Source organism: Lissotriton vulgaris, chromosome 5 (genome assembly GCF_964263255.1).
Source record: "Lissotriton vulgaris chromosome 5, aLisVul1.2, whole genome shotgun sequence".
Lineage (NCBI taxonomy): Eukaryota > Metazoa > Chordata > Amphibia > Caudata > Salamandridae > Lissotriton > Lissotriton vulgaris.
Window position 1 is genome coordinate 1,230,429,151 of NC_141693.1, and position 27,280 is coordinate 1,230,456,430.

The 27,280-nt window shown below is 45.0% G+C and overlaps 1 protein-coding gene across 1 annotated transcript in view; it reads right to left on the reverse strand.

Moving 5' to 3' along the window:
• The window catches only part of IPO9 (importin 9), a 429,396-nt gene that overhangs the window by 55,570 nt on the left and 346,546 nt on the right, over positions 1 to 27,280 (reverse strand). Inside the window, exons 20-21 of the mRNA XM_086923071.1 lie at positions 13,865 to 13,998; positions 10,543 to 10,662 (exon numbers count right to left, since the gene is read on the reverse strand). Coding sequence (XP_086779197.1) covers positions 10,543 to 10,662; positions 13,865 to 13,998 — 254 coding nt within the window. The remainder of the gene's footprint in view (positions 1 to 10,542; positions 10,663 to 13,864; positions 13,999 to 27,280) is intronic.

The window sequence follows — 27,280 nt, forward strand, 5'->3', positions numbered from 1 at the left end:
GTAAAACTAGATGGCACTGAGATGTTTTCTTCTGACAAATGTTTAGAGAGGAACACAACCTCAAATAGTAATTCTGCACATTAGTAAGAAATATTTGGTCTAGTATTCTAATCTTCCACTCATCCAGATGGTAGCTGATGCTTCCCCTCATCAACGTGGCGAATGGAAGAGGAGCAAGTGAGGTGTCTCTTGTTGGTGTGCTCTCCTCAGGCAGATTGTGTTTGGCTGCCGCCTCACCCTTTTGCAAACTATTAGGCCAGTAGGACATGCTTCTACTGTTGCTGGTGGCTCAGCTGAAACGACTGAGGGACTCTGCTGCAATTAACAGCGGTCAGAAGATGTGTACTGGTGTTTGCTGTACTTGGTTTTTTTTCACGAACATTAACAAATCTCGGACTACACCTTCATGTAATTTATTTCATCATCTGCATGACCCCCAAATACTGGTACCTGACAAAGGTAGATTTAAAATGGTCTTTTGGGCCTTTGGTTCTAAACCGTTACGGTAGAGAACTGATGAGCAATGTTAGATTAGCTCATGATTTGATCATGACAGTAACAATGCACAGCCAGGTCCACTGAATCTGCAGCAGCACCGATTGGAGACCATTATCCCCTCTTGCAGAACATCTTGGAATTGCCTTCTCTCCTTATGTGGAAGCTTCTCTAGAAAATTCCGAAGAGATTCCTCAAATGGTATGTGTACCTCCCGAGCAAGGGAGAAGTACTCACAGTTTTATTGTTCCTGCAGAAGTGACACACAAATGTCTGTCAAAGGCATCTATTTTGTTGCTCTCCTTCTCAGAATGTACTACAGAGGTTGGAAATTTAAGTTGGTATTTCCTTGAAATTGAATCTGGAGAAGGACCTGCAAGAAGGAAGAAAGGGTCTTGTTCCGGTGGCTTGTACATTATATGAAAACATTCAGGAGTCTATTTTACTGTGGCCGGTGTTAAGAACTATGGCTGGCTCCAATAGGTATGCGAGTAACTGGAGCTAAGGCTTCGTAGAGATACGATGGTGTAGTGTTAAAAAAAATTATGGACATCTTAGGTTGTATTGCAGTAATAAGACTACGCATCTTCATAACACCTCTGAGCAAAACTTCAACAAAAGTTGTAATGTCTAGAATCCGCAAGATTGGTAATGGGGAGCTCTGATAAAGTCAGAGTACTGGTAACCTGAAATATCTGAAGAATGCAAAGTAGCATATGAATGGTGTTAAGATCTTGATGACGTGTAGATTTTAAGCACACTAATGTAGAGTGACATTTTGGGCTTTTAGATATTGAGTGATTGTTTGATCTATTGTGAGAACTTCTAGACCTCTTCTCCTAGGAGTGCATAATCTCACTCTGGGCGTTGGAGGGAGAGAAAAGACTGGTAGAGTAGGAACTACAAGAGCAACAGGAAAATCACTAAAGTAGGAGCCTGAGCCGGAAACCTCAAAAGACCCGTAGCGGGAGCTCTAGGAGCAATGCTAACCCAATCCACAGAAGAACAAGTTACTTACCTTCGGTAACCCTTCTGATCTGGTAGAGACTATCTAGCCTCAGATTCCTTACCTTGGAATATTCCCCAGGCGTTAGACTTGACCCGGAAACTTTGAGCCAGAAGGTGACATCGATCAGCTTTGCGTCGGCCACCACAGAAATAACGCTCACAGTGCCTATATAGGCACCACCCCAGCGCACTGACATCAGTTTGCAAAATAAAGACGATTTGGATACTTTTGGCAACAATTTGGCCACAGAAGCACGACTAGCATTAAAATCCAGTCTCCCGGGTCCAGGGCAGACAGAACCTGAGCCAAATTGAGCATCTTTAATTACTCCTTCAGGAAGAAATTGAAGGGCGTAGGTGTTTGCTTAGGATGAAGGCTTTTTTGGGCACTAGGAAGAAGCAGCTGTAGGAACCACAACGTACTTCTGATGCAGGCAACCCGCTTGACGGCTCCTTTGGCAAAGAAGAGCCTATATTTCCTGACTAAGCAAGGAGAAGGTTGCATGGCCTCTGGGCATTTTCAAGAAGGGTATGGAATACCCCAACTGAAAGAATTGGGACTGCTCACTTGTCCAATGTTATGGACTGCCAGCAGGACAAGTGATGTCGGATCCTGCCACCTATTGGGTTCACGTGGTGATAAGGTGGCCTTTGCGAACACTGTTGAAGTCTGGCTATGTGTCCCACAAGGCTTGTGGGAACCATGTTGATAACCACTAATGTACTGCTGAGCCTGTAGGACTTGAATCTGGGTAGAAGTGGATCCAGCTGCTAGACCGAACCGCAGCCACGACAGGGGCACAAGGCAGAATAAAGTTGGTTAGGAGCCATGGAGAGGCCCATGGACCTAGGAGTGGCCTGGCACTCCTTAAATTGCTCAGCGTTGAATCTGCTTTGTCAACAAAGAAGCAGTTACTATTGAAGCGCACTCCATAAGGGATACTTGGGCATCCACAGTAAAACTCGCGGGCCTCAGAAAGTTGTGGTGTCTGAGTGACACTGATGACGCAATACCTCTGCCTAGCGAGTCTTATTTCCATTCTGCAGCAACTTGTGAACTCCGCTGCATCTCAGCCACTGGCAATAGCCTGTGTCAGTAAGGTTTGGGCTTCTCTCAAGACTATAGGCAGTCCCAAACCTTGTGGGTGTGTCTGCCCAAAAGGCTTCCAGTGTCCATCAAACACAGTGCAAGGCTGATAAAAGTCAACCTCCTCATGTCAAAGGTGTCTAGCCTCTTGGATTCCCTATGTGATGTGATAGGGAACACAACAGGGTTGACCTTGGATGTGAAAGCCTGTAACCATATTCTCTGGGGTGGGGTGCTTGGTGAAGAAACTTGGGTTCCCAGGAGCTGGGCTTGAACCAGGCCTGAGCAGGACATTAGTGAGGGGTTTGTTAAAATGGAAAAGAGTGTCTGAAAGGGTGACTCTTGGTTTAAGCACCTATGCCAAGACATTCGCTTTGACTGCCAGAAAGGACCTCAGCCACGCTCCTCACCACCATAGCAAAGGAGGCCCCTTCCTCTGTAGCTACACTATGAGGAGAGACCAGGCCAGTGTCTGGGGAGGTGGCCGGACCACTGGCATCTGCCAGTTCCACTTACCAGTTTTCTTCGGCTTCATCAAGTGGGTTGGAACATCCATAAGGATCCTCTCATACTCCACCAAGGCTTGTTGCAAGAAGCAGGACTTTAATCCGAATCGGAAGGTCGAATTCTGAACAGCGCCAGAGTTAGGAGATGCCAGCCCCGCTCCGTATCAGAGTCAGGTATAAGTATAGGGTCGGCATGGGGAATGTACTCTGGGGAAGGTTGCGGTCTCTCAATCAGAGGCATTCTGGATCCAGGGGGCCTGACTGGTGCCTAGGGTTGACTCGCTGGCAGTAACCAAGTAGGGGCATCCTCTGAACACATGTGGCCCAAAGGGGCTCAAGTGGGGTCCACCCACCCAAAGATAAGGTGCATGGTCTGATAAGATTCTCTGAGTTGGGAGGGAGTCGCTCTGGCTCCCAGTGGCAGCTCGGTGTAGGAGTGGGCCTGAAGTGATGTCGTTTCCACCCCTTCTATGATGACTTAGATGACTTAGACTAGCCCAGTGAAGCCTTCAGTTTCTTGGATTTCTTAGACTTATTGTGGGGCTTACCAGACAAACTTAAGAGTGCGATGAGGAGTGCCTGAATGAATGGGCCCAAGAACGTCCTGGCTACCAGTATCGCGACCATCATGTAGGCAACCAGTAGCAGGCTACTACGCTCGCTCAACACCTTGGGGCTCCTGGTACGGCAGTCCTCAAATTTCGGAGTTGAGGTACAGCTCGAGGCAGCAAAGACAAACCAGATGGGGGTCTGTCACAGACATCTTTCTGTAACAGGAGCCACAAGGTTTAAACCCCACGCGTTTTACTGGAGACATCTCTAATTACACTGAAAGAAAGTCTCAACAAAGTGTTGAAAAATGTCATCCCATCACTGGGGTGGTGCCTATATAGGCACTACACAGGTTACTTCTGACACGGACAACAGCAACCCGGCACCAATCTACATCACCTACCAGTGTATAGAGTTTCTGGTTAAAATGTTTCTAGATCCAGTTTAAGACCTGGGGAATATTCTAAGGCAGTGCTTCGCAAACTTTTTAGAACCATGACCCAATTTTGATAACGACAAACGTTTGCAACCCACCTAGCTTTAATGGGCAGGAGGCATGAGATTTTTCATACAACTAAAGCATTGTGTGTTAGTGCATGGTCATTTACAGACAGCAAATTTTCAATTGAAATGTTTACTGAATTTACTGATAAAACTATATTGCATTACACACAAATGGTAATCTTTGATGATCAGGTTTCAGTGAATATTTATACTTTGTGCATCACTAAATAATGTCTCATGATTTGCTTTGATCCCATTTAAATCTTTGTTTGCATCACACTGATGCATTAGAAATGTGCTTAATGTATTCTTTCCTAATTGCTGTATGTTTACAGTTCATATTTTACAAGTATTTACATTTTAGTTGTGTTACACAAAAGCGACATCCCACAGCATTTCCTTTCACTCTCAATGTACCGCAGCAAGATTGTCCCATAATCCGCTTTACTTTTCTTTCTCTGACTGCAAAGTGAGGAGTTTGTAAACACCAAGCCCCACGCTATAAAAAATAAGCAGCAATTTGTCACAAGACATAGCCTCTCGTTTGACCACGGTCTTTGAAGCACAGCAACCACGTCAAGAATAATAAAGAGTTTAAAGGCTTTATTATTTAATGCTTGGACTAGAGAAACGAACCGAAAATCGGCTGGTGACCTACAGTGTGTGTTGTGACCCATAGTTTGGGAAACAATGTTTAAAGGTAAGGAATCTGCGGCTAGAAATATATATCAGATAGGTGAAATTATTTGCTTTAAGTGGTCTCCCTCTACACCGATTCACTCTTAAACATCGCCTTTTCTGCCGACTTCAACTAGCTTGATATTTTTTGCACAGACTAATATCTCAAGGGGAAAACCACTCAACAGCAAATGTGGTGATCGAGCCTACCCTCAACATCCTGGATCTCAAAACTTTTCTTGTGAAGGTCTTTACTTGAATTCACCTATCAGAGGGAGCTGTGGTATTGGCGAACCTTCTTTATGATACCAATCACTTGTGCTGGTTCTTCTGCAAGCCATGTAGGCACATTTTTTCCCTGCATTCAAAAGTCCTCCTGGGCATTTTCTCAAAGAGTAGAGTCTGGATTGTCACACAATACAGACATCATGTATTCCCACAAGTAATACAAGCCACACAAAGGGAGGGGATTTGGTGAAGAGGAAAAGTATTTCTGTCAATAAATAATCGACTATCTCTAAAGCAACGGAGTAAACTTGTTTAGGAAATATTTCCCCAAAAGAAAAAGCCAAAAACAGAGCTCAGGACTCCAGCGGGCAGAAAAAAACTATCCCATTCAGAGTCAGTGTTGTTATCATCCTTTTAAGTTGCAGCATATTCGGCTATATTGCCTCTTTCCAGTCAGTTTCCTTAAAAAGATGGGTGAAAATAGGTGTAAAGAGTCCATACAGCTTGTCAAAATCTATAAAGGGACAAAGAACAGATACTGCGTCTGAAATACGGTCCAGCGATAGACCAGTTTGGTGCTAAGGTAGAGAGGTGGATTCGTTTCCAAGATGCCCCTTACATAGACCATTTTGTCCTGGCTAGGCTCCAAACAGCCTTTAAGGACAGGATGACAACATACCCGCTAGAACCGGACAGTTTCTCACCACTCACACTGCTCATCCCCATCACCAACGGAGACCAAATCATACCTAGACTATACAGCGCATGATTAGCGCTTGTACCAACGCATGACACGAGAGTGAGAGCAGCATGGGAAAAGGACCTGAGACACCCAGTGCAGACAAAGTCTGGCTAGAATGTTGCACGCAAACCCAATTGGTGTCCTGTACCCACTAACATAAGCTAATACACTATAAATTCCTGGGGAGGGCATACGCCATCACAACGCTGATGGTCTGCTCAGAATCTACTAGTTTTTCGCACTGCCCCGATAGTCACACACATATGCCAGACTCTGCACACGTCCCGGTCTTGGTCCTGTGATAAACTGGCTTCATACTAGAACAGAATTTTTGCAGAACTTGCATGCATGACGAATTTGCAAATAACACCTTCCCAACTAATGGCATTAATGGGACATGTTGGAAACGTTCCTAAAGCGTCCCGCAGGTATGTGGTGATAGCACTGCTGTTGGTAGAGGAATAGCCTTGCAATGGGGCAGGAGTCAGAGTCGCACACTAGAAAACTGGATCAAAAGTCGGATGTATTGTGACACAAATAGTGATAAATTCCCAGACTAACAACCCCTCCCATCTAGACCCAAAGATATTCGGCAGCCCTTGCAGGACAACCGGAGGAAGCGAGATACGAGGGCTGACAGCCAACAATCAAACACACCACCAACTTCCCAATTAACCAGGTGAGATATTATGGGAAACAGGGAGCACACACCAAAAGTCACACGAGTCAACTTGATACTACCCTAGTGCTGCAAAATACTATTGAACCCTCCAAACTAGGTTAACTTGACCTCACTGGGACATTCAGTAGAACTTATGTAAATTATATGATGTATTTTCTGGGAATCACTGATATTTCCATTGCTGTACCACAAATGGATATGTATGTATGACACAGAGGAAATTTAAACAAAGTTGAAAAAAGGCACCCAAGGGTTGTAAATTAACTGCCACTCTGACTGCAGCACTAAAGTAACAAAAGTGAAAAGGTGACTGCAGGCCTTCCACGGAAGCCTAGCCAGGCAGTGTTAAGACTGCCAACTCTATGTGGAAAAATAAACCCTTTTCCAGGTCAAAACCTTTATTATATTAATAAGCCACCCATAGAGAGGCCTTTGTAGCCCCAGGCAGGGTGCTTATTAGAAAGGGGCATGCTGCTTTGGTGTTTCACAAGGCCTGAGTGAAAACACAAAATGGCAGTTTTCATTATAGGAAGGCCGGGTGTCCTTTTAGCTAACATTGAGGTTCACTAGCCACAATGCTAACTTTCAAATGGAACACCAAAGATATTACTGCGAGGTATCACATTAATCATTAAATGAAATCTGACTCATTGTTGAGATCGGATCTAAACTAGCTTTTAATAGAAAGGTCACTTTAGAAAGTCACCACTTTGTTGCCCAAAGCTCCAGACCGCATCCCGTATTTCTGCATTAACTGGCACCCAAAACAGCATGCTGCCCCCTTGCTAGGAAGTGTCAAGCGCTCCCAGGAACATGGAACAGAGGGACCTCCCAACAGGATGACCACTGGGTGGTGGCCACAGACAACCCAGCTTCATAGAGACTACCACCTCAGTGAAGCAAATCCCAATCACGCCTACACAGGCCTTCGATTAATGTAGGCAGACATGCTGCGACGCAGAGGGGGAAAACCAGTTGAATAACTGTTTTCCAGAAGGAGTAGCTCATTCAACTGGGTCCAACCCCAGGTGTGCCCAGGGCTCTTCACAAGGGAAGAAGATTTCCACCACTTTAGAGTTGGTCAGCGGTATTCTGGGATTGTTTGGTGGGCAAATCCTCAAGAAGTGATTTGCAGTGGGAGGATTTCCCGATTGGCTAGTGAGGCCTTCACCTCCCACAAATGCCAAGATTGCAGTAAAGTGAGTCAGACAAACCTCACATCACTATTGCACTGAAAAGAAAAAAGAAAAACTGGCCTGTTGGCTACCTGAACCCAGCTAAAAGAGGCTTCACCAAAGAATGGACCTGCTAAACTCGAAGGACTTGTAAAGAGGACTGTGCCTACTGTGCCCAAGCATGGAAAAGAGCTACACTTATGCCAGGACGGTACAAATGACTTGAAGGGCTACTTGACTAGCCTCCTGTTAAACTTCAAGACCACTAGAACCTTAGGAACCTTGCAATTCCAAAGTCTGGATGACCAGGAACACCTGACCATCAATGGACTCTAATGTGATTGCTGGGAGTCCTGACCTTTCCGAGGTGTCTTTAAGACAGTAGGACTCATAGCCAGAGTGGACCATTGTCCCGAGAAAGAACAGATTAGCCAACCTGTAAGCAACTGCTTTAGTTGCTCTAACCAGGAGACCAGTTGTGACTGGACCCGAACTGGACTATTCTGCTGCAATGCGGGAGATCAATTTCTGAAACCACAGTTGAACCCTGATGCTTCTGGATACCACGGTGACCCCGGAAACACTCATCGCATCTCTTGCATCACCAGCATGTCTAGCATCTGCAGCATCCGGAACACTTCTTAACTGGACAGCAGTAAAGGAGGAAAGTAAACTGAGGACTCTAAGACTGTTTGACCCTGACAGGTGACTGTCTCTGGACCCAAGTGGTCCATGTGACTGGCCCCTGACACGTGGCTCGTCAAAGTAAAGAGAAGAAGCTGTTGTAACCTGTGTGCTACAAAATGCTTACATCATTTTATTGCCTTTTTACTTCTAAATGTTTTACACTTCTTGCAAACATCAGCTTGACCAGAACACTGTGGCACTCTTGGTGACAAATGCCCCCCAAGAACTGCATCACTCCCGCTGCTTCAAAAACTTCACTGGTTACCAGTGCGGAAGAGAATCAAATTTAAGATCTGCTGCATGGCATACCAGTTGTTAAACAACCTTGGCCCTAGCTACCTAAACAACAAATTTGTTAGTTATGTACCTCCTAGGCCCCTTCGCTCGGGAGCTAAAGCACTGCTCTAAGTTCCACGTTTCAAAAAAACCTGCTTAGGTGGCAAAGCCTTTTACCATCTAGCCCCACGCTACTGGAATGAAGTTCCCATACACTTGCGTCAATGCACGGACTATCTGGCATTCAGAAAGCTGTTAAAAAAGTCACTGTTCTAAATGTCCCTCCTTGGTTAACTATGGCTGTCTTAGCGCGGAGATACCTTGATGGTGTGATTTGCGCGCTTTACAAATAAAACATCAAAATACAAATCACTGGTCTGTGCCATAGCTCTTAAGGACAGAGAAAAAGGTTTTCTTAAAGATGCCTAACTGAACCTGATAAAGATTGTGACATTACATGGTGAGGTCTCACAATCGCACTACATAATAATCCCCTCTCCAATAGAATAATTTTGTAAAAAGCACTCTGAATCCAGGGTGTGGTCAGGTCAATTCAGTGCTTGTGACTATAAATACAAATTTACTGGAGAAAAATGCTGCTCTCCAAACAAGACTTACTTTAAATGAAAATATGCATGGACATGGGCAATGAGTGATGCAGAAACCCCAGGGATGAATTGGACTTCGCAATCTTGCACACATATGACATGGAACTGCAAATAGGTTAATTTGATTCACAGGAGAAAGGTATCTTAACATATTGAAATTACATGCTTGATTTTTCCAATTTCGAAAACGAAAAAAGAAGCTGAACCTTTAAAGACGGGAACAAAATAAATCGGTCTTTCCATGTTACTAGTTATAGTTATTTAAACATATGAACCTCTAAAAAGATACAATATTTGGCAAAGTAAAATGTCCATAATCCTGCAATGGAAATTAATATTAATTGCAGCCCTTTACCCAGCTCAACTCATTTGCTAGGCCCACAGCTAAAGTGGGAGAGAAGCCGATCGTGGAGGTCTAAAGGTGGAGAGCCTAAGAGGATACTGTGCTACAAACAGTGGAGTTAGACAGCAAGCAAAGCAGAAAGCAATTTGAATAATAGTTATTGATATAAGATAACGGTCGACCAAGCCCTCAGCAGATCCCAGCCTTTCTCCTTTAATTAGATTGCCACAGAGTACTCTGCGGCAATCGAGAAATCACAACCATGTTGGTTGCACTGGTGCTCCCTGTAAGGCTTCACCAGGGAGCTCTAGGAGGCTACTGTACCAATTATTTATGGGTGTATGATGTCACAAGATGAACACTAGGAGGTAGCAATGCAGCAGAGAACTAGCAAAAAGTAATGTGTTTCCACCCACGTCACTTAAAATCAATTTTCAACTAACGCTAATTCAGAAAAAACCTGGTAGCATAATTGCCTTTTAATGCTCAAGATCTAGATAAAAGATCTATTATATTATAGAAATGATTCTGAGGTTATGCCTTCTTGGGCGACTAGGATTTACAGGCTATGTTTTGAGATTATCACCAGAGAGACTTTCTACTACCGGACCCCTCCTGTAATCATTAGAATCCTAATTGATGTGCGTTTAATGTAAAATATTTTGTTTCAGGGAACAACTCAGTGGCTCTCTAGCAAAGGGACTAGAGCAGGCAAATTTAGAATGTGTAATCAAGCATGAGATGATGGTGCAATTTTCTCCTGGTTGTGCAGGATTGTTGCAATGATGGTACATTGAGCATAAATGTGTTTGAATACTTCAAGAGGAAGGACACTGGTGAAGGGAAAGCATATAAAAGGCGAGGCATGCAATACTACTATTAAGGGTGAGAATGTGTCGACTGGCAATACTCCAGTATTTAGCATAGTTAATACTGATAAACAATATTAAATATAAAAACAACTGCAGTACCTTGGCTCCACTCTGCTGCACTCTGTCGTGTTGCATTAGCTTCCATAGCATTTGAAAGCTCATTGACTAGCAACTTGTATATTTTCACCAGCAGGGGAATGGTTGTCCAACGCTCTGGATCTGTTAAAGTGAAAAGGGGAAGAAGATTTAGATTCTGCAGTTTCCTAATGGGGAAGCAGAGACCAACACAATATTTGGACGCACAAAGTAACAACCTAGTGCTCATTCTGGATATGAACACAGGAGCAGAAGGCCCACAGCAAAGGTAGTAACTGCAAGTCAGTCAAAATATCACAATCAACACAATCCTACATTAACGTTGTTTGGACAGCTTAGATCACTGAAGCAATCACTACCACTTCTGAAAAAGCAGATTTGCATTTTCATATTGACTTCCTGAAAGTTTTCTATGAAATGTGTTGGGGCAGAGCCCTTCTCCTACCGCTCCATAATGTTACATAAGGAGTGTGCAAATTTAGAATGTCCTCCAACCAAGTTGTGAGACCAAATGTTTTTCATCTCATTTCCCACCATGCTAGATTTCCTGGATACATTTCCTAACTCCCTCGACAAACAAAATGCTGCTGTTCAACAATTTGTATCATGTAATAGTGTAAATTGGCATTTGTAAAAAAACAAAACAAAAAAAAACCCACCATTCCTAACTTTGCCACAACAACATTTCTATTCAGCACCTTTAAAAAACATTCACGTAAAATAGCCTTAATTGTTCTGATAAACATTTGAATAAATAATTTCAAACCTATTTGAACTTTAAACAATGGATCAATAGAAGTCAAAGCTGAACGGAAAAGGGACATGAACAGGGTGCAGTAAGGAGAGGCACACTAATATTTTCCTTTTTAGGAGGAGGGTGAATTTAAACACATGCTTTATATCCATCTTACATTACAGGAGATAAGATATCCAGAGTCTGCCAGCCTTCTGGGACTATCAGAATCTACAGTACTGTGTTAATCAATTTAAGGAATAAGGGAAACCGTAACTGGAGGAAAAAAACATACAAGGCAGGTTTTCTTTCGGACTTTCAAGAATACTCAGCCACCCGGTCCACATAGAAGTGTAAGCAAAATGGCACTGGGGGTCCTTGGATGCTAGAAATGAGAAACATACTAGATGGAACTACAGTTCTTCAGCACTGGTATCATTCATAGATTTGTATGCTCGAATTATTCCCAGAAAGACTGGAATTTCCTGTTAGTCATGTTTACTAAGCAGTGCTCATGTGCAATCCGATAACAGGAAGACCCTCGCGAAGATTTAGTTAATCTTGGACAATTTTGCGAAATTTGTACAATTTCATGTTATGCAAGTTTTATGAAATACCTTAACTCAAGCAAGCATAACACTGTTCACACTTTTCCTTAAGGGATTTAGTTTGCATAAAACAAAAAATGTCTTGTGTGAGACCGGTTTCTGTAGAAATTTTCAGGACTGAGCGATGTGCTGAAGGACATTTGCCCATGATGGTCTGAAGGTGAAATAATGGGGCTTGAGGCAGTGGCAACCTGGGGGGAGGCTAGGAAACCTTGCGTGGCTAGGAGGGAATGAGCGGGACTGGAGACCTTTCCATAGCCACGAAGGGTACGAGGAAGGTGAACTGAGGTGGGTGAGGGGCACAGCCAGCCCCAAGGACCTGGCTGTAGCTTTGCTGTCCTTTAAGCATGCAAGTACTGAACCCATATTTTCTCCAAATAGGTGAGAGCCATCAAAGGGCATGTCCATAAGGGCAGCACGCACACCCCTGGAAAACCCAGACGCTCTGAGCCAGGCGTGGTGCCGCAAGGCTACTGACCATGAAATCCCTCTGCCTAGTGAGTTGGTTGTGTCAAGTCCACATCTGATGGAGAACTTTGCTGCATCTCTCCCTTCACTAACCGCCTGAGAGAGTATGGCCCTGGTCTACTCCGGGACCATAGGCAGCACTAGTGCAACCGAATCTCAAAGACTATGGGAATAATGGGCCAACAGGCACAAGGTGGTAACTAACCGTAGTGACAGACTAGTGGGTGAGAACATTCTCTTACTGAAGATGTCCAACCTTTTGGATTCCCTATCTGGTGGAGTGGTAAGGAACACACAAGGGTGAATGCAGGAGGAGGAGGTTTTAACCACCAAGCTCTCGGAGGTGGGGTGCTGAGTAAGGGTAAGGAAACTGGGCGCCCCAGGAGCAGGGCGATGGCCGCATGCAATTGTCCTATTCACAGGAGCCCCTGTGCAGGGCTTGGGCCAGGCCCCAAGTAGTACACCCATAAGGGATTCATTAAATGGGAGCAAATGTTCTGAGGGGGAAACTCCCGGCTGAAGGGCATGCGTTGAAACATCAGTTTTGACTGCCACAGAGCAGGTTAAGGTCTAGGACCTCAGCCGTCCTGAGCACCACCATATCAAAAGAGGCTCCCTCCTCTGTAGCCAAAGTAGGTGGGGAAACCAGGCCAGAGTCAGGTGGGGTATTTAACCAACTGGTCTCATGCAGATCCTTAAACCAGTTGTCCTCCTCTACTGGTTTTTCTTCATAAGGGTCGAAAGACCCATCCCAACGCCACCCCCCCCTCCCCTCCCTCCAGGCCTATCCATGAAATAGGGCACTGGCTCTGCTCCGGAGAGGATGTGTTTGGTCAGTGCTGGACGTAGCGTCAGACAGCGTCCATTCGGCTCCAAGTCAGGGTCTGGTATGATGTTGCGGAAACGACTGACATCGGGCAGATTGACAGATCATGTCCTCAGTTCCTTCAGGCGCGAGACGCAGCAGTCCTCAAACACCTTGAAGTAGTGTCCCAACTACAGGCACCATAAACACAAGGGAGGGATAGTCACCAACATTTGCCTGTGACAGGCCCAACATGGTTTAGAACCAGCCGGATTCTTAGGTGACATCCTCACACCAGGAGGAAGATCTCAGAAAAAAAGGATGACAAAGAACAATCAAAAAGTGACTGAGCTGTAGCTTAATCCGGATCAGCACTATCTGGTGCAGAAAGAATGGACGTATGAATGCCAAGGTGGTGCCTATAGAGGTGACTTTCGACAGACAACGCAGATACGAAGCCAAACTCCGCCGACTACTGAAACGCAGGGGTACTGCTTGAAAATCCATCTGAGGATATTCAAAGGTGAGGAATTGTTGTTGGAAGTCTCTATGAGATCATTATTTACTTGTTAACATTGATTCTCTACAAATATATATATATGTAGCTTTGTTTCTAGAATCACATGGTGAAACGAATACCCTCCATCCAGGAGGATCGATAATTATTTACCTGTGCTAGACTGCGACCAGTAACTCAAAAGGAGCACTTACTTTTAGCAGTTTTAGAACGTGTGCGAATTCCCTCTTCCATATTAAACAGCTCTTCTCCCTTCACCTTGATGTCTTGTAGCCGCTTATCATCAGAATTGATGCCATACTGTAAGAGTTTGCACAAAGCTACGGAGCTAAAAGAAAAATGGGAGACAGAAAAATCCTATATGAAATTTCACATACACAAAATATTAAACTAACAATAGCAGAGCCCACTGTACTTACAAAAGCACTAGTAACCACTTGTTCACTCCCACGCTATTGGATACAGGTCTCAAGTGAGTGTTTTCCTTCAACTGAGGACTTGAAGATAGCCACCACTGCTGCTGTAGCTACTGTGTGCTGCCATCTTCAAGCAAAAGTAACGGTTTCAAAATGAAACAACTTCAAGCCACTCCAATTAAACATACCACCTTGTGTTTTTAAACCGGGTTGGTGAAGAGGCTGGTATGACTCACTATATTTGCTAATTTGCACACTCCCACTGTTTTTTGCACTGAACCTTGCCTAATTTGTGGACAAGCTGATACTTTTAACGATCGTGTTTTTACTCTGTTTTAATCTTTTTTAAATCAAATCATGATTCTGTAAATTACCTCCACCTCTCTGACACCCGCAGTTCTGTCCGCCGGCTCCCCGTTCCACCATGGGCTTTCCCGGTCAATGTGGAGGGAGCGAAGGCGGGACTGACACGGGTTAGAGGTCGGGGGGCGGGACTACCCTGCTGGAGCCCTTTTTAAATGGGGATGTGTACTTCGCGCAGCGGACTCGCCGGCGGCAAGCCGTCTGCGCCCGTCCGCGCCCAGATGGGTCCAGGGGCCACCCTCCCTGCTCAAAATCATCTAGCGCCTAGTTATTCCCGAGAAGAGCTACTGAAACTCAGGCCAAAACAGAACGTCAATTGTGAGACTTTGCGCTTAGAGGTACCTCCAGTTGGATGCTCTGACTGCAAATTCGCTCCATCCCACCTCTACCTCCATATAACAGGGGAAAATGGCAGCTGTGTGACCAAGACCTCTGTTATGAATACAATACTCGACAGACAATTTAATTTCCTCAGCACAAACTGTAGATCATTGCCCAGACACAAAGAGGACATTTTCAATCTGTTAACAGATCAGCAGCCTGACGCATTATTTCTAACAGAGACTTGGCTAAACGACAGCTCTGGGCCAGATATTGCCACTGCCCTTCCCTCAAACTACACCATAGTTACCAAAAAACGTCAAAATCAAGGCGGAGGTGGCATTGGTGTCATTTTTAAAAAAACATTTCAATGTAAATGGGAGGATGTCGACTTAACCAACTGTGATGCTGGTCTTTTTAAACTCACTCTAACTCCGAACAACACTTTTACGGGTACTCTGATCTATCGCCCACCAGGGGCGGTTGGGGAATGGGCTGCAGCCCTCTCTGAGGTACTCGCCACGCTGATAATGGAAGCATCTATGTTTTCAATTCTTGGAGATCTCAATTTGCATCTGGAGGATCGCAGTTGTCCTATGATCGTTAATTTTCTCTCGGATTTGGAAGCTTTGAATGTTCACCTGTGGAATAGTGGCGCCACACACACTGCTGGTCACTTATTAGACCCAGTATTTGCCAATTTTGACCGCATAAAATGTGAGCCCGCTTTACCCATTCCCTGGTCTGATCATTATTTAAACTATTTTAAAATATGGGTTCCCATTACAACAAACCAGACGAGACCAGATGTCTGGTCCAGGAATTGGCGAAAAGTAGACTTAAATGACCTCAATTCACAGATTATTCGCACTTGTCCGGACATTGTCCTCAATGAGCGCACAATTAGTGACAACCAAGAAATCAATTGCTGGCTAGCCAATGCTGTAAACACCATAGCCCCACTCACCTTGAGCAAACAAAAATCATGTCACCCTCCAGTCCCGTGGTTCTCAGAGGAATTAAGGGAAGAAAAAAGTAAATGTAAAAAGTTAAAGAGACAATGGAGAAGAGACTATGCTCCTGCCACGAAAGAATTATATAAAAAAGCACTAAATGATTACCATCTGTCCTGTAAAATTGCCAAGGGCAACCACGCCAAAAACACAATTTTAGGAGCACAACATAAATCTGGCACTCTTTTTAAAGTTCTGAAAAACCTTGCAGGAGCAGATTTACAGCCAGAACCCCCGTCCCCATCTCGCTTGCAATGTAATCGCATAGCGAACTTTTTTAATGATAAAATAACTAAAATTCACTCCAATTTTAGCAAAACTAAGACTGACGTAGTTACGTCAGATACGACTTCTATCCCAGGTGAAGTTGAGATCAGGGAGAACCGACACAAGACAGCATTGTTCAGATGGTTACCTTTAGATAACCCTACATTCTTAGACAGTATTAGATCGGGCTCACCACAAGACCCAATTCCAGCATTTATTCTAAAACAGTTAGATCCTTTTATTTTGGGTGTGATTAGATCTTTGTTAAATGCCTCCCTAGAAGAGGCTGTGGTCCCTGCCGTGTGGAAACACGCCATGGTAGTCCCCCTGTCGCAAATGGCGACCCAGAGGTTTTATCCAATTAACGTCCAATTTTGCGACTACCAATTTGCTCAAAAATCCTAGAAAAACTTGTAAATCAACAGCTAGCAGACTTTGTAAGTGAGAACAACCTTCTGCATCCCTCCCAGTCAAGTTTTAGGAAAGGACACTCCACAGAGTCCACTCTTTTGGGTGTCACGGAAGCTATCCGTAAGGAATTGGATAACGGCGGCACTCATTCTTTTAGATTTGAGTGCCGCCTTCGATACGATCTCCCATAATACCCTGGTACAGGCGCTAGAGGATATCGGAATAAGAGGGAAAGCGCTAAGATGGATGGAACACTTCCTTCTACACCGGACATTCCAGGTGTTTTCCAACAATAACTCTTCCGACATCCTGGATTCCCCTCACGGAGTACCACAGGGTTCCATTATGAGCCCACTGCTGTTTAATATTTATGTTACTCCTTTAGCCTCAATCGCAGAGGAAATGGGCCTCACTATTTGTTCCTATGCGGATGATACTCAACTTGTGTTCTCCCTAACAGCCACCGACAAATCTATCACATCTCCCTTTCGCTCTGGCCTCTTGAGAATGGCAGACTGGTTGGATTCTAAGAAATTAAAATTGAATGGGGATAAAACAGAACTGCTCCTCTTAGGCAATCGTAAGGAGATGGGGCCCTTCCCATTGGCCAGTAGAAATGGGCCCGACCCCGGTTGCAGTACCATCCGCTCGTAACCTTGGGGTAATAATTGATGACAAGTTATCAATGCAACCACAAACGGCCAAAATGGCCTCAACATGTTTTGTAATCCTCAAATGGTTGAGGAAAATTTGTGGCAACTCCCAGAAGGAGCACAAAGAACCGTAGTAGAGGCCCTGATAGGTTCTAGATTGGACTACGGAAACATTCTTTATTTAGGAGCAAACAAAGACATTTTAAATCGACTTCAGGTCATACAAAACGCTGCAGCCAGGTTGCTCCTCCGTCTGCCTGGGCGCACAAACATGACTGAACACCTGAAAAAATTGCACTGGTTAAAAATAGTGAACAGAGTAAAATTTAAAGCACTCTGTTACATGTTTCGGATTGACAAAAAGGAAGCTCCCCCTTATCTTTGTAAGTTGGCACAGAGATACATCCCTTCACGAAACCTTCGATCCCTGTCTCAGGCTAAATTTGTCGTGCCACGATACAAAATGGGCACGCCTGGGTGGCCGCTCTTTCACTCATATGGCGCCGGTCCTTTGGAATTCACTTCCACTCAATCTTAGTCTTGAAACAAGCTATCCCCAATTCCGTAAGGGAGTCAAAACATGGTTGTTTAACCAATAGTATTCACGGTTTGTCTTCAGTTCAGCTAACATAACTCCAAGGCGCTGGGAAACCCTCAGGGTAGCTATTGCGCCATACAAATGTAGTAAATAAATAAATAAATACTAACCTCAGCAGGACATGTATTTACATGAAAAAAGCTTCAGGCAGGAGAAACAAACCTCTTTAAACACTGACACAAACATCCACAAACAACTTAATGTCCCTCAGCTAGTAGTTCCTTTCAGCCAGACAGAATTCGCTACTGCATGGTAATACCTACAGACAATTAGAGCTACAGACGACAAACAAAAAATCTGTCATCTTGCCGGTATTTTCCCAGAAGCACTGTTGCCTAGGAGGTTCTCCTGAAGGAGCAACCGAATTCCGGATTGGAGGACAAATGCTATGGTCACATGTTACCACACACACACACCTTGCCCAGTCTGAAGCCACGAGGATGACTTAGGCCAGGTCTTTCCTAATCTTTTTTTAGCACTCTGGGCAGAACAGCATACAGGATTCCTGAGCCCTCATGCAGGTGGAAGGAGTCTCCCTTGGACTACCTTGGGAATACCAACGTGCAAATGATAGGACACTGTGCATTTCCTGCAGTGGTAAATTGATTGAGATAGGGTTCTCCCCACTGATGAAAGCTGCCCTGGCTCACCTCCATTTTTTTTTTTAAAGTCTTTTATTGAAATTAAACAATGCAGTTGTGGCAAACAAAACAAATCCATACATAAATCAAGTTTGGTAAACTGCTGGAGCTATCAAGATAGTAATAAAGAACGATAGAGCAGAGGGAAGATAAAAAAAAAAAAAAAAAATGATTCATGGAAAAACAGCGGCTCAACAATAAGAACCTTATGTATGTATAATGGACCAACAGTGCCTATTTTAACCATTCCTCCACGGAGGCCCAGATCTTACAAGTCTGCTTCCTCCTACCCTTTAGTGTGAACACGGAAAACTCCAAGTTATAGATAGCAAGCAACCTAGCTCTCCAATTACTAAAATTGTGAAGTAATACACAAACGGATCACAGACATGGCTATGAACAAGAAAGAGGTGGCATACCGGGAATTGCTTGCCCGTGATGAACCTTCGGAGCCCATTATAACCATCTCTGGAGACAAAGTGCAAGGGATATTAAGCGTGCCATTAATAAACTGCTCCACATCAAGCATAAGTCACAAAGGATCGGGCATAGATAGAACATATGCATAGAATCAGCGGCATATAACCCACACCAAGCGCAATGATCCACCTTTCTACCACCCCATTTCGCTATTTTTGCAGGCGTATAATAAAGATCAAAAGCAGCCATGCAGCTTTGAGTCCGTAAACTTCCAGAAATCAAGACCTCGCTAGCTAGCTCCAGAGCAGGCCTCAGATCAATCCCAGTTTTACCAAATGTAACCCCCCCACTTCAAATTTTGCACCTCTAGATCATCCGGGAAGCTAACCATTAAATGTTGGTACAACATCCTTATTCTGGTTTTTCCTCGTATTAATTGAAATATGTCATACTTATCTTACATTGAAGGGGTTTCATCAAGACGTTTATAGATAAAACTTCTAATCTGCAAGTATTTTAAAAAAGCATGCGTATTCAGCTTAAACTTATCGTTAAGAAACGAAAAAGAAAGCATTTGCCCAGAACACACTAAATCCAAAATGGCCTGAATACCTCAGGCCTGCCATCTAAAGATAGTATAATCCTGGAAAATGGGAGGGAGGAGACGAGCAGCTTTAAATGGAGTGTAAATAGTAACGTTGGGGATGCCCAATTTCCGCCATATTTTCAGCCAAACATGGAACATAGCAATATTGACCTTAAACCTGGTCTTCTTGAAATAGCTGGGCTCCAAGACTTGTGTCGGTGCACCCTTGGCCGCCGTGCCAAGACCAATTTCAAAGATAGTAGGTCTATTACATAGGTGGACCTCACTACTTGAACCCAAAAGTGGTACTCCCGAAGATTGACCAAAAGCGGCCCAGTAATATATTAATAAATTAGGTACAGCCCAACCACCACGATCAAGGGGGAGACACAGCCATTCAGCAGCTCTACGAGAGCGGTGATACCCCCAGAGGAACCTAAAACAAATCCTATCGGTATTCAACAAGCTTCTCTGAGAAATTTGAAAGGGAATTGTCCTGAAAAGATATAGGAACTTTGGAAGTACCAGCATTTTAAGAACACTGCAACAACCATATAAAGAAAGATGTAAATGATCCAATCGTTCCAGCTTAGTATTTACAGCATTCACCACCGGGAGAATATTCAGATCTGGAATGGTTTCAACTGCAGTCGAAATCTTAACTCCTAAATAAGTTGCTACTCTAACCACAGGGGCTTCGGAAGAAGGCATATTAGATGTTTGAAGGACCTGGGTTTTTGCCACGTTTAATTTATATCCTGAAACTGAACCAAACTGTTTAGAAGATGATTTAAGGGCCGCAAATGCGGAGGAGACATATGAGACATCTGAGGTTAATACCACAATATCTTCCGCATAAGCCAAGGCACGATACTCTGTGCCTTCGATCCTTATGGGTGATAGATCTAAATGACTATCGATCTTGCAAAGGAATGGATCGATATATAAGGCAAAGAGCAAAAGTGAGCAAGGACATCCTTGCCTTGTACCTCTACTAATATTAAAATACCCTAACTCCTGACCAGAGATACGTAATGCAGCTTTAGGAGAGGTATAAAGAGTATGTATTGACTGGATAAATTCACTACCAATACCCTTCCACCGAAGCACGGCCCACAAGAACCCCCAGGAGACCTTGTTGAACGCCTTCTCGGTGTCCAACAGGATCACCCCGAGGGGAAAGGCTATGACCTGGGCCCAGTCCAATAGGGCGATGACACGCCGGACATGATCTGCGGTGTCCCTGCCCGGGATAAACCTGTGTTGACGCAGGGAGACCAATGGGGCCATTACCTCTGCCAATCTAGACGCTAACATTTTAGAGTAGATTTTACTATCGCTATTCATGAGGGAAATAGGTTGAAAGGAGGAAGGATTCAGCTCAGGCTTTCCCTTTTTTTTTTATATAAACAAAACTATTATAGTCTGGCGCCATGATTCAGGAACAATACCTCTCTGTACTGATCTAAAAATCATCAACAAATCCTGTCGAATCTCCTTGATAAAGGTCTTATAAAACTCCAGGGGCAAAGTGTCCGGACCAGAGGCTTTCCCAGTTGCTAGAGTTTTTATTGCTAACTCAACCTCCACCAATGAAATAGGGGCCGATAACCGTTCGGTCTGTTCAAAGGAAATATTAGAAGTGTCCAACCCAGGGAGAAAGTCCTCAGTCTCAGACTCCAACCAGATACCCCCAGTATCCTCTGTATAAAGCTCCGCATAATATTTTTGAAAAACATCCGCCACTCCCTCCTGAGTGTCCTGTACCATTTTCGTCCTGAATTTTGTTAATTAGACTCTGTAGACCTTTCTGTTGGAGCCTCTTGGCAAGTACCCTCCCAGAATTCTCCCCAAACTCGAACATCATTGTGCGATATTGGAGATACTTAGTAGTAAGGTCCTGCCCAAAAGACTCCAAAAGTTTAGATTTTAATATGGCAACCTCCTGCTGGCATTCTTCTATGGGGAGAGCATCCTTAATTTTAGATATTAACTCTAACTCCGCGAGCCTAAGCTCCTCAATACGACTCTTAACGAACTCTTGTCCTGCCTTCCACCGGAAAGAAGAAAAACTCTTGGTCTCGCCGCGGACTGCAGCCTTTAATGCATCCCAAACCACAGGCTCAGATGCAGTTCCCCAAATTAATGTCAAGGAATTTAGCTAACCATTTTCTCATATGTGCCCGATAGGACTCATCCATCAAAAGTTTTCTTTCGACTGTCCAGACGGGGAGCTCTATGCAGACGAGACCAAGGACATTCCACAAGCAACGGATTATGGTCCAATAAGATTCTGGCAGGAATAAAAATAGAGGCTACTTCTGCCAATTGGTCAGACAAAAAAAATAATCTAATCTGACCATTTAATTGTGTGGGGGGGGAATAATATGTGTGCCCATCGACCGTACTATTATGTCGATACCAGAGGTCGGTCACCGCATGTTCTTGAACGAAGTACTGAAGGGCCTTAAACACTTTAGGCTTCCTACCAATGTACTTATCACCCGCCAAGTTGAAATTGGCAGATAAATTGATATTCATATCACCACAAACAAATAAGGGAAACGGCCAGGTAGCTAATTCTACATTTAGGTATTTAAACAATTCCGGATCGTCCAGATTTGGGCCATAGATGGTACACAAAGTTAGGGGTCTATTATCAACAAAAATTTCAGCAATAATCCATCTACCCATTCTGTCCTCCCGGACCCAGGTACAGATCCCAGCTCCATGCTTCAGTAGGACAGCAACCCGCCTGATCATAGACATCTGTTTAGAACATGCAATTAAATTATATCCAGGCAGCTTTAAACACTCACGCCTTCCCCAGGGCAGATGAGTCTCCTGTATACATAATATATCCAACTTCATAATATGAACAATCTTAAAAAAAAAGTGCACGTTTTTTCGGGTCATTAAGACCACAAATGTTCCATGAACTTAAAATGAGTTTACCCTGCCCCATCGGAACATAAAAAAGAACTTCGAACCCACTTTATCTTTTCCAAAAATGTTAGCCTATCAGCTGCTTAATACCACCATTGCACCATTTTATAACCACAACTGCAATAATCATCCAGAACCTACGTGAGCATGGCCCGCGCCCCCCTTCCCGAGCCCCCAAACCCTCCCCCCTAGAGACCCCCCCACCCTCTCCCACCCCCCTCCTACACACCCCTTGAGCGGCAACAGGACCTTGGTCCTTGTGATGGAATAAGCCAACGTTCTCCCCTGACCACCTCAACCCCTCTAAGCAGAACCTAAGGGCTGGAGACGATTGCTTTCCCTAGGACAAAAAAAGAGAATTGAAGAAAAAACACGAGAAGATAATTAGGGGTAACTACCCCAATTGATTACCTCACCCCCAATCTATTCCAGGACCCCCCCCCCCCCCCCCCCGCCCCCCTCCACCCCTCTCGCCGGAAAAAGAGTAATTAATGAAAAAAGAAAGAAAGAAGACACGTAATGCACTAGTAAAAGCTAACAGCTTCTTAACTAAATAGTAGTAAGGAATTTCTTTGCCTGGATTTCGGAGAGGAATAATTAGTCTGACCCTAATAAATAATCTTGACTTTAGAGGGAAAGAGTAAGAAAGCTTGAGTGTCCTTAGACTGGAATGGTGTAATCAGTTGGCGAAGCGGTCACCTCCGCTCAACTGTAGCTGAACAGACGTCAGTTCGGACAAAGAACTCGCACTCCTTACCTAACCTTTTCCTATCGGGTCTGGCTAAGTCATAGATCTTCTCCCTTGCAAGAAAATTGTTAAGACAGATCAAAATTGCTCGGAGTTTGGTCCCCGAAACACCCACATTCTGTGTCTGCTTGAAGGGAAATCTGTGCGCACGTTGCACCTCCAACTCCCAGTCCCACTGTTTTACATCAGGGAATGCTTCTGTAAAAAGTTCAACAACGAATTTCCTGGCATCTCCTCCTTCCAGAATTCCTAGGATCCTGAGGTTGTTCCTCCTCGCCCTATTTTCCAAGTCAGTCAGTTTCCGTAGTATGCAATCCTTTTGTGCACTAATAGTATCTGTTGTAGCCTTTTGTGTTGCTAAAGCGTCCTCCAGATTGGAAATCCGCTCCTCAGCCTCCCCAACTCTAGCTTCAATGTCCGTGCAAGTTTTAGCGACTCTGAGAATTGAGTTCTGAACTCTACGACAAACCCCCTGAGTGTGGGCATTCTCCTGACGAGATTCCTCATGATGCGCCATCATGGTTTGATAGAAAACTGCAAGAGTAATTTCTCCTGGTGGCAGCTCAGCCTGATCAGATGATGAGAAAAGGCTCTTTGCTGATGCAGATCCTACTAGACCAGGTTGCCCTAAAGAGGGGCTGCCCTCAAGAGCTAATCCAGACACCCCAGGTACCTCTCTTAAATCACGCTGCATTTTTAAACCGCTGGCTTTGCAAACTGTACAAGGTCCACTGGGTGAAATCTCATTGTTAAGAACTTCGTGTAGACGCCAGTCCCCAACATAACTACCATCATCAGTCCACTCGCCGTCCTCCTCATCCATTGACGAGCCCGTGTGTTCTGATAGAGAATAGAATTTCTCGTCCCCTTCAGACTCTTTGAAGGATTCAGGGCCACCAGTGCTGACAATGATGCCATCGGTAGATCCTACAGTCTTATGAAATGCAATGAGATCAGCTGGGAGTGGGCGTACCGGATTTAACTTGTCCTCTGCTTGTTGCACTACAACTCCCACAACCCCATTCAAAGACGAACTGGAGATAGGCTGAGGAGCTTTAGTTACTGAATCTTCCGCCTGAGAAACCACCCCCAAGCTTTCAGCAGCGTCCCCCGATTGCATACACACCAGCGCCCCAACAGGAAGGAGTGCGGGGCATGCATCCACGGTTCGTAAGGAACTGTCCTCTGCTCTATTAAGAGCTTGTAAAGGGCTCTGAAATTGCTGCTGGTCTCCCTCATTACTTGCTGATGCATTGGCTTTAGCAATGACTTTTTTAAACAGTGACGGCAAAGTCTGTTTTTCTTACTTTCATTTCCTGACCGAGCAGCACCTGACTCGGCCCCTCCAGGGGCTTCACCTGCTCCGCTGTCTGTACCGATTGAGGGTTCTTGGCAACCTCTGCAGAATCTCCTGCACTGCTCGCCCGAGCAGCCGCTGTTTTCGCCACAATCTTGGGAGCCATGGCGCCGCCGGGAGACCTCCAATGACGTTGACAAAACGAAGAGTCGGTACAGCACGGAAATGCCGGTCAGTAGAACGCCGGCACACGCCAGACCCTAAACGCGCTATGGAATACAGCGCTCGATGGGCACAGTGAAGCTCTTAGCATTTAAAACAGGGGGCATTCAACCCATAGCAACACGGGAGGGATCCAACAGCTAACAAGCTCCGAGGGGAGATTCATCCTGGCGAGACACACCAGCTCAGTCGACCGAGCTCTCGGCCGCCATCTTGCCCTGGCTCATCTCCAAGTGAAATTGCTACTCGTGAGCCGCTAGACACTGCTGGCTGAGTTTGTCCACCTTCGCGTTGAAAAATCTGCCAAGTGTTTTGCCCTGAGCATTCAGTAACTTGCAGAAGCATAGAGCCTCCCGGCACAGGAGCCAGGACCCTATTCTGCCTCATTTGATGCAGTAACATGTGGTAGGTGTGTTGTCTGTGATAGTCTGCACCCGTTTTCCATTATTAGTTGGAACGCCTTCAGTGCCAGGTAAATTTCACTGATCCCCAAGTCTCCCATGTGACCTCCTCAACTCAGCAACAATTCATCAGTCAAAACTGTTAGTTCTGGGTGGGGGAGGGCGAGGGGTCTGCAGGTGGTCCAACTGAGGTTGAGCAGCCACTAATGCAGATCCTCTGCAGCATCCTTTGACATCTGGATGCAAACTGACTGGCTGTCTTGGTGCTGAGCCCACTGGGACGTCAGATCCCACTTAGGAGTCTTCGTGTGCCACCTGGTGTGGTCCACAAACAGAATCCAGGAAACCAAGAGGCCAGAATCTGGACTGCGTGGTGTCGAGGAGCTGGTGGTTGCTGAGGTGGTCAGTGAGGCACTGGCTGATTAGTTTCTGAAAGGCCTTTATGGGTTATATTAGGGAGATGGGTCTGAAAGCATGGCTGGGTCAGCGGAGGGTTTCTTGAGCAGGGGCATGACAGTAGCATGCTTCCATGGTTTGTAGAATACGGCTGAGTCAATGAAAGCGTTGAGGATGGGTGTTAGTGCTTCGCTGATCAGTAGCAGTCCATTTATGAAGGCGTTGTGGGAGCAAGGGTCAGAGGGTCTTTATGATAGAGGAGATTTTGTCATTTGAGATGGCAGGCCACAATGTCTCGGTTCGTTCATACGTTAGGACGGGGAGTTGAGTTGCAACAGTGACAGAGTCCGGTTGAGGGTCGAAGTTGCTGTAAAGGAGTATGATTTTGTTACATTAGAATTCCAAGACCTTGTTGCAAAGGTCTTGGGAGGGTGTGATGATACTGGAGGCGGCAGGAGGTGTGGGAAACCTAAGATGGCGAAGATTTCCTTGCTGCTGTCAATGCTTGCGTCAATGCGATCTGACAGAGCTGTGCAATTGGTGGTGTGTATCTGCTGGTAGCATCTTACGGCTGATTTAAGAGGTCTTTATCTGTGGAGTTTTGACTTGTTCTCATTTGCACTACAGTTGCTTGCAGTGACGTTTAAGCCGGAGTTCCTCTGTGTACCAGATATCCTGTGGTCAGTCTCTTGTGGGGAGCCAAGGTGTCCGCTTTTGCATTGATTCAGCTGCTGAAGTTTTTGATTTCTTGAAGCAAGTCACTGGTGTGCTCTGGCTGGGCTTGGAGAGGGCTAAATTCTACTCCTCTTCTGAGATGCTTTTCCAACTGCAAGGGTTGGTTCCAGTGTTAGAAGGTCTGATGATGAGGGATGGGTATGCTGAAAAAGAGGAGGGAATGGTCTGTTCAGGTCATAGTTGCTATCTTGACGACTGTTGTTGCTGATTGAGGAGAAAAACAGGTCCAATAAGTGTCCATGTGTAGTTGCTTCAATAAAAGCAGATTTAGGCCAAGATTTATGATTTTTTTCAAAAGGGCAGTAGAATTTTTGTTGGTGCAGTCTTCTAGGTGACAGCTACGGTCTCTAAGGATGAAGGTACTGGAGTTGATGAGGAGGGATTTGACGTAGTCAGTGATGTCACTGGCGAAATTGGTGTTGGCCGTGGTGGTCTGTGTACAAGGATTCCACCCAGGCAGAATTTGTCTGTGATGTGCATCTTCAGTATGAGGTGTTACATATAGCTGGTGGGAGTGTCCGCGTAAGTGTTGTAGCTGACGATTTGTTTGAAAACTAGGACTTCGCCACCTCCGGGCTCGTGCTCACTGTTTTGCTGGCGGAGAGGTTTACATGAGAAAGAGTAGGTCTGGAATGTGATCATGCTGTAGGTTCCATAGGTCTGTGGTGTTTGGTAAGCAAACGGGTGTTGACTAGGAAGCAAGGGAGTGTGGTATGCTGTATGGTCTGTATGAGCCGGTTGCTGGTTTATGTGAGTGAATACAGTGCTGGGTGCGGGAAAGTGCATGAGAACTTGCAGAAGATGCATGTGAACACTCCTTCTGTGTAGTGTGGTAAGCAGCAACCGGGGTTAAGAGCACAGGGGAGCGCGGGAGGGTATTGGTTGGTTAGGGGCGGGTGAGGAGGAGTACCAGGAGATCCTGGCACAGGCTGCATTCCAGACACGTACAGACTTTTACCTTTGGTGACACCGGCACGCTTTCTGGGAGCATCCGTGCTGTAGTCACCATTAATTATGTCCTTGAAGAGTGCAGGATACCAACGGCGGAAAACTAGTAATGTCACTTCCGGCGCAAAAAGACAATGGGAAATTCTATGTCAGGACCGGAGGCTTCGGATTATGCCATTCTTTCATCGCTTTATTCTCTACAGCAGCAAGAAAAAATAACACAAACTA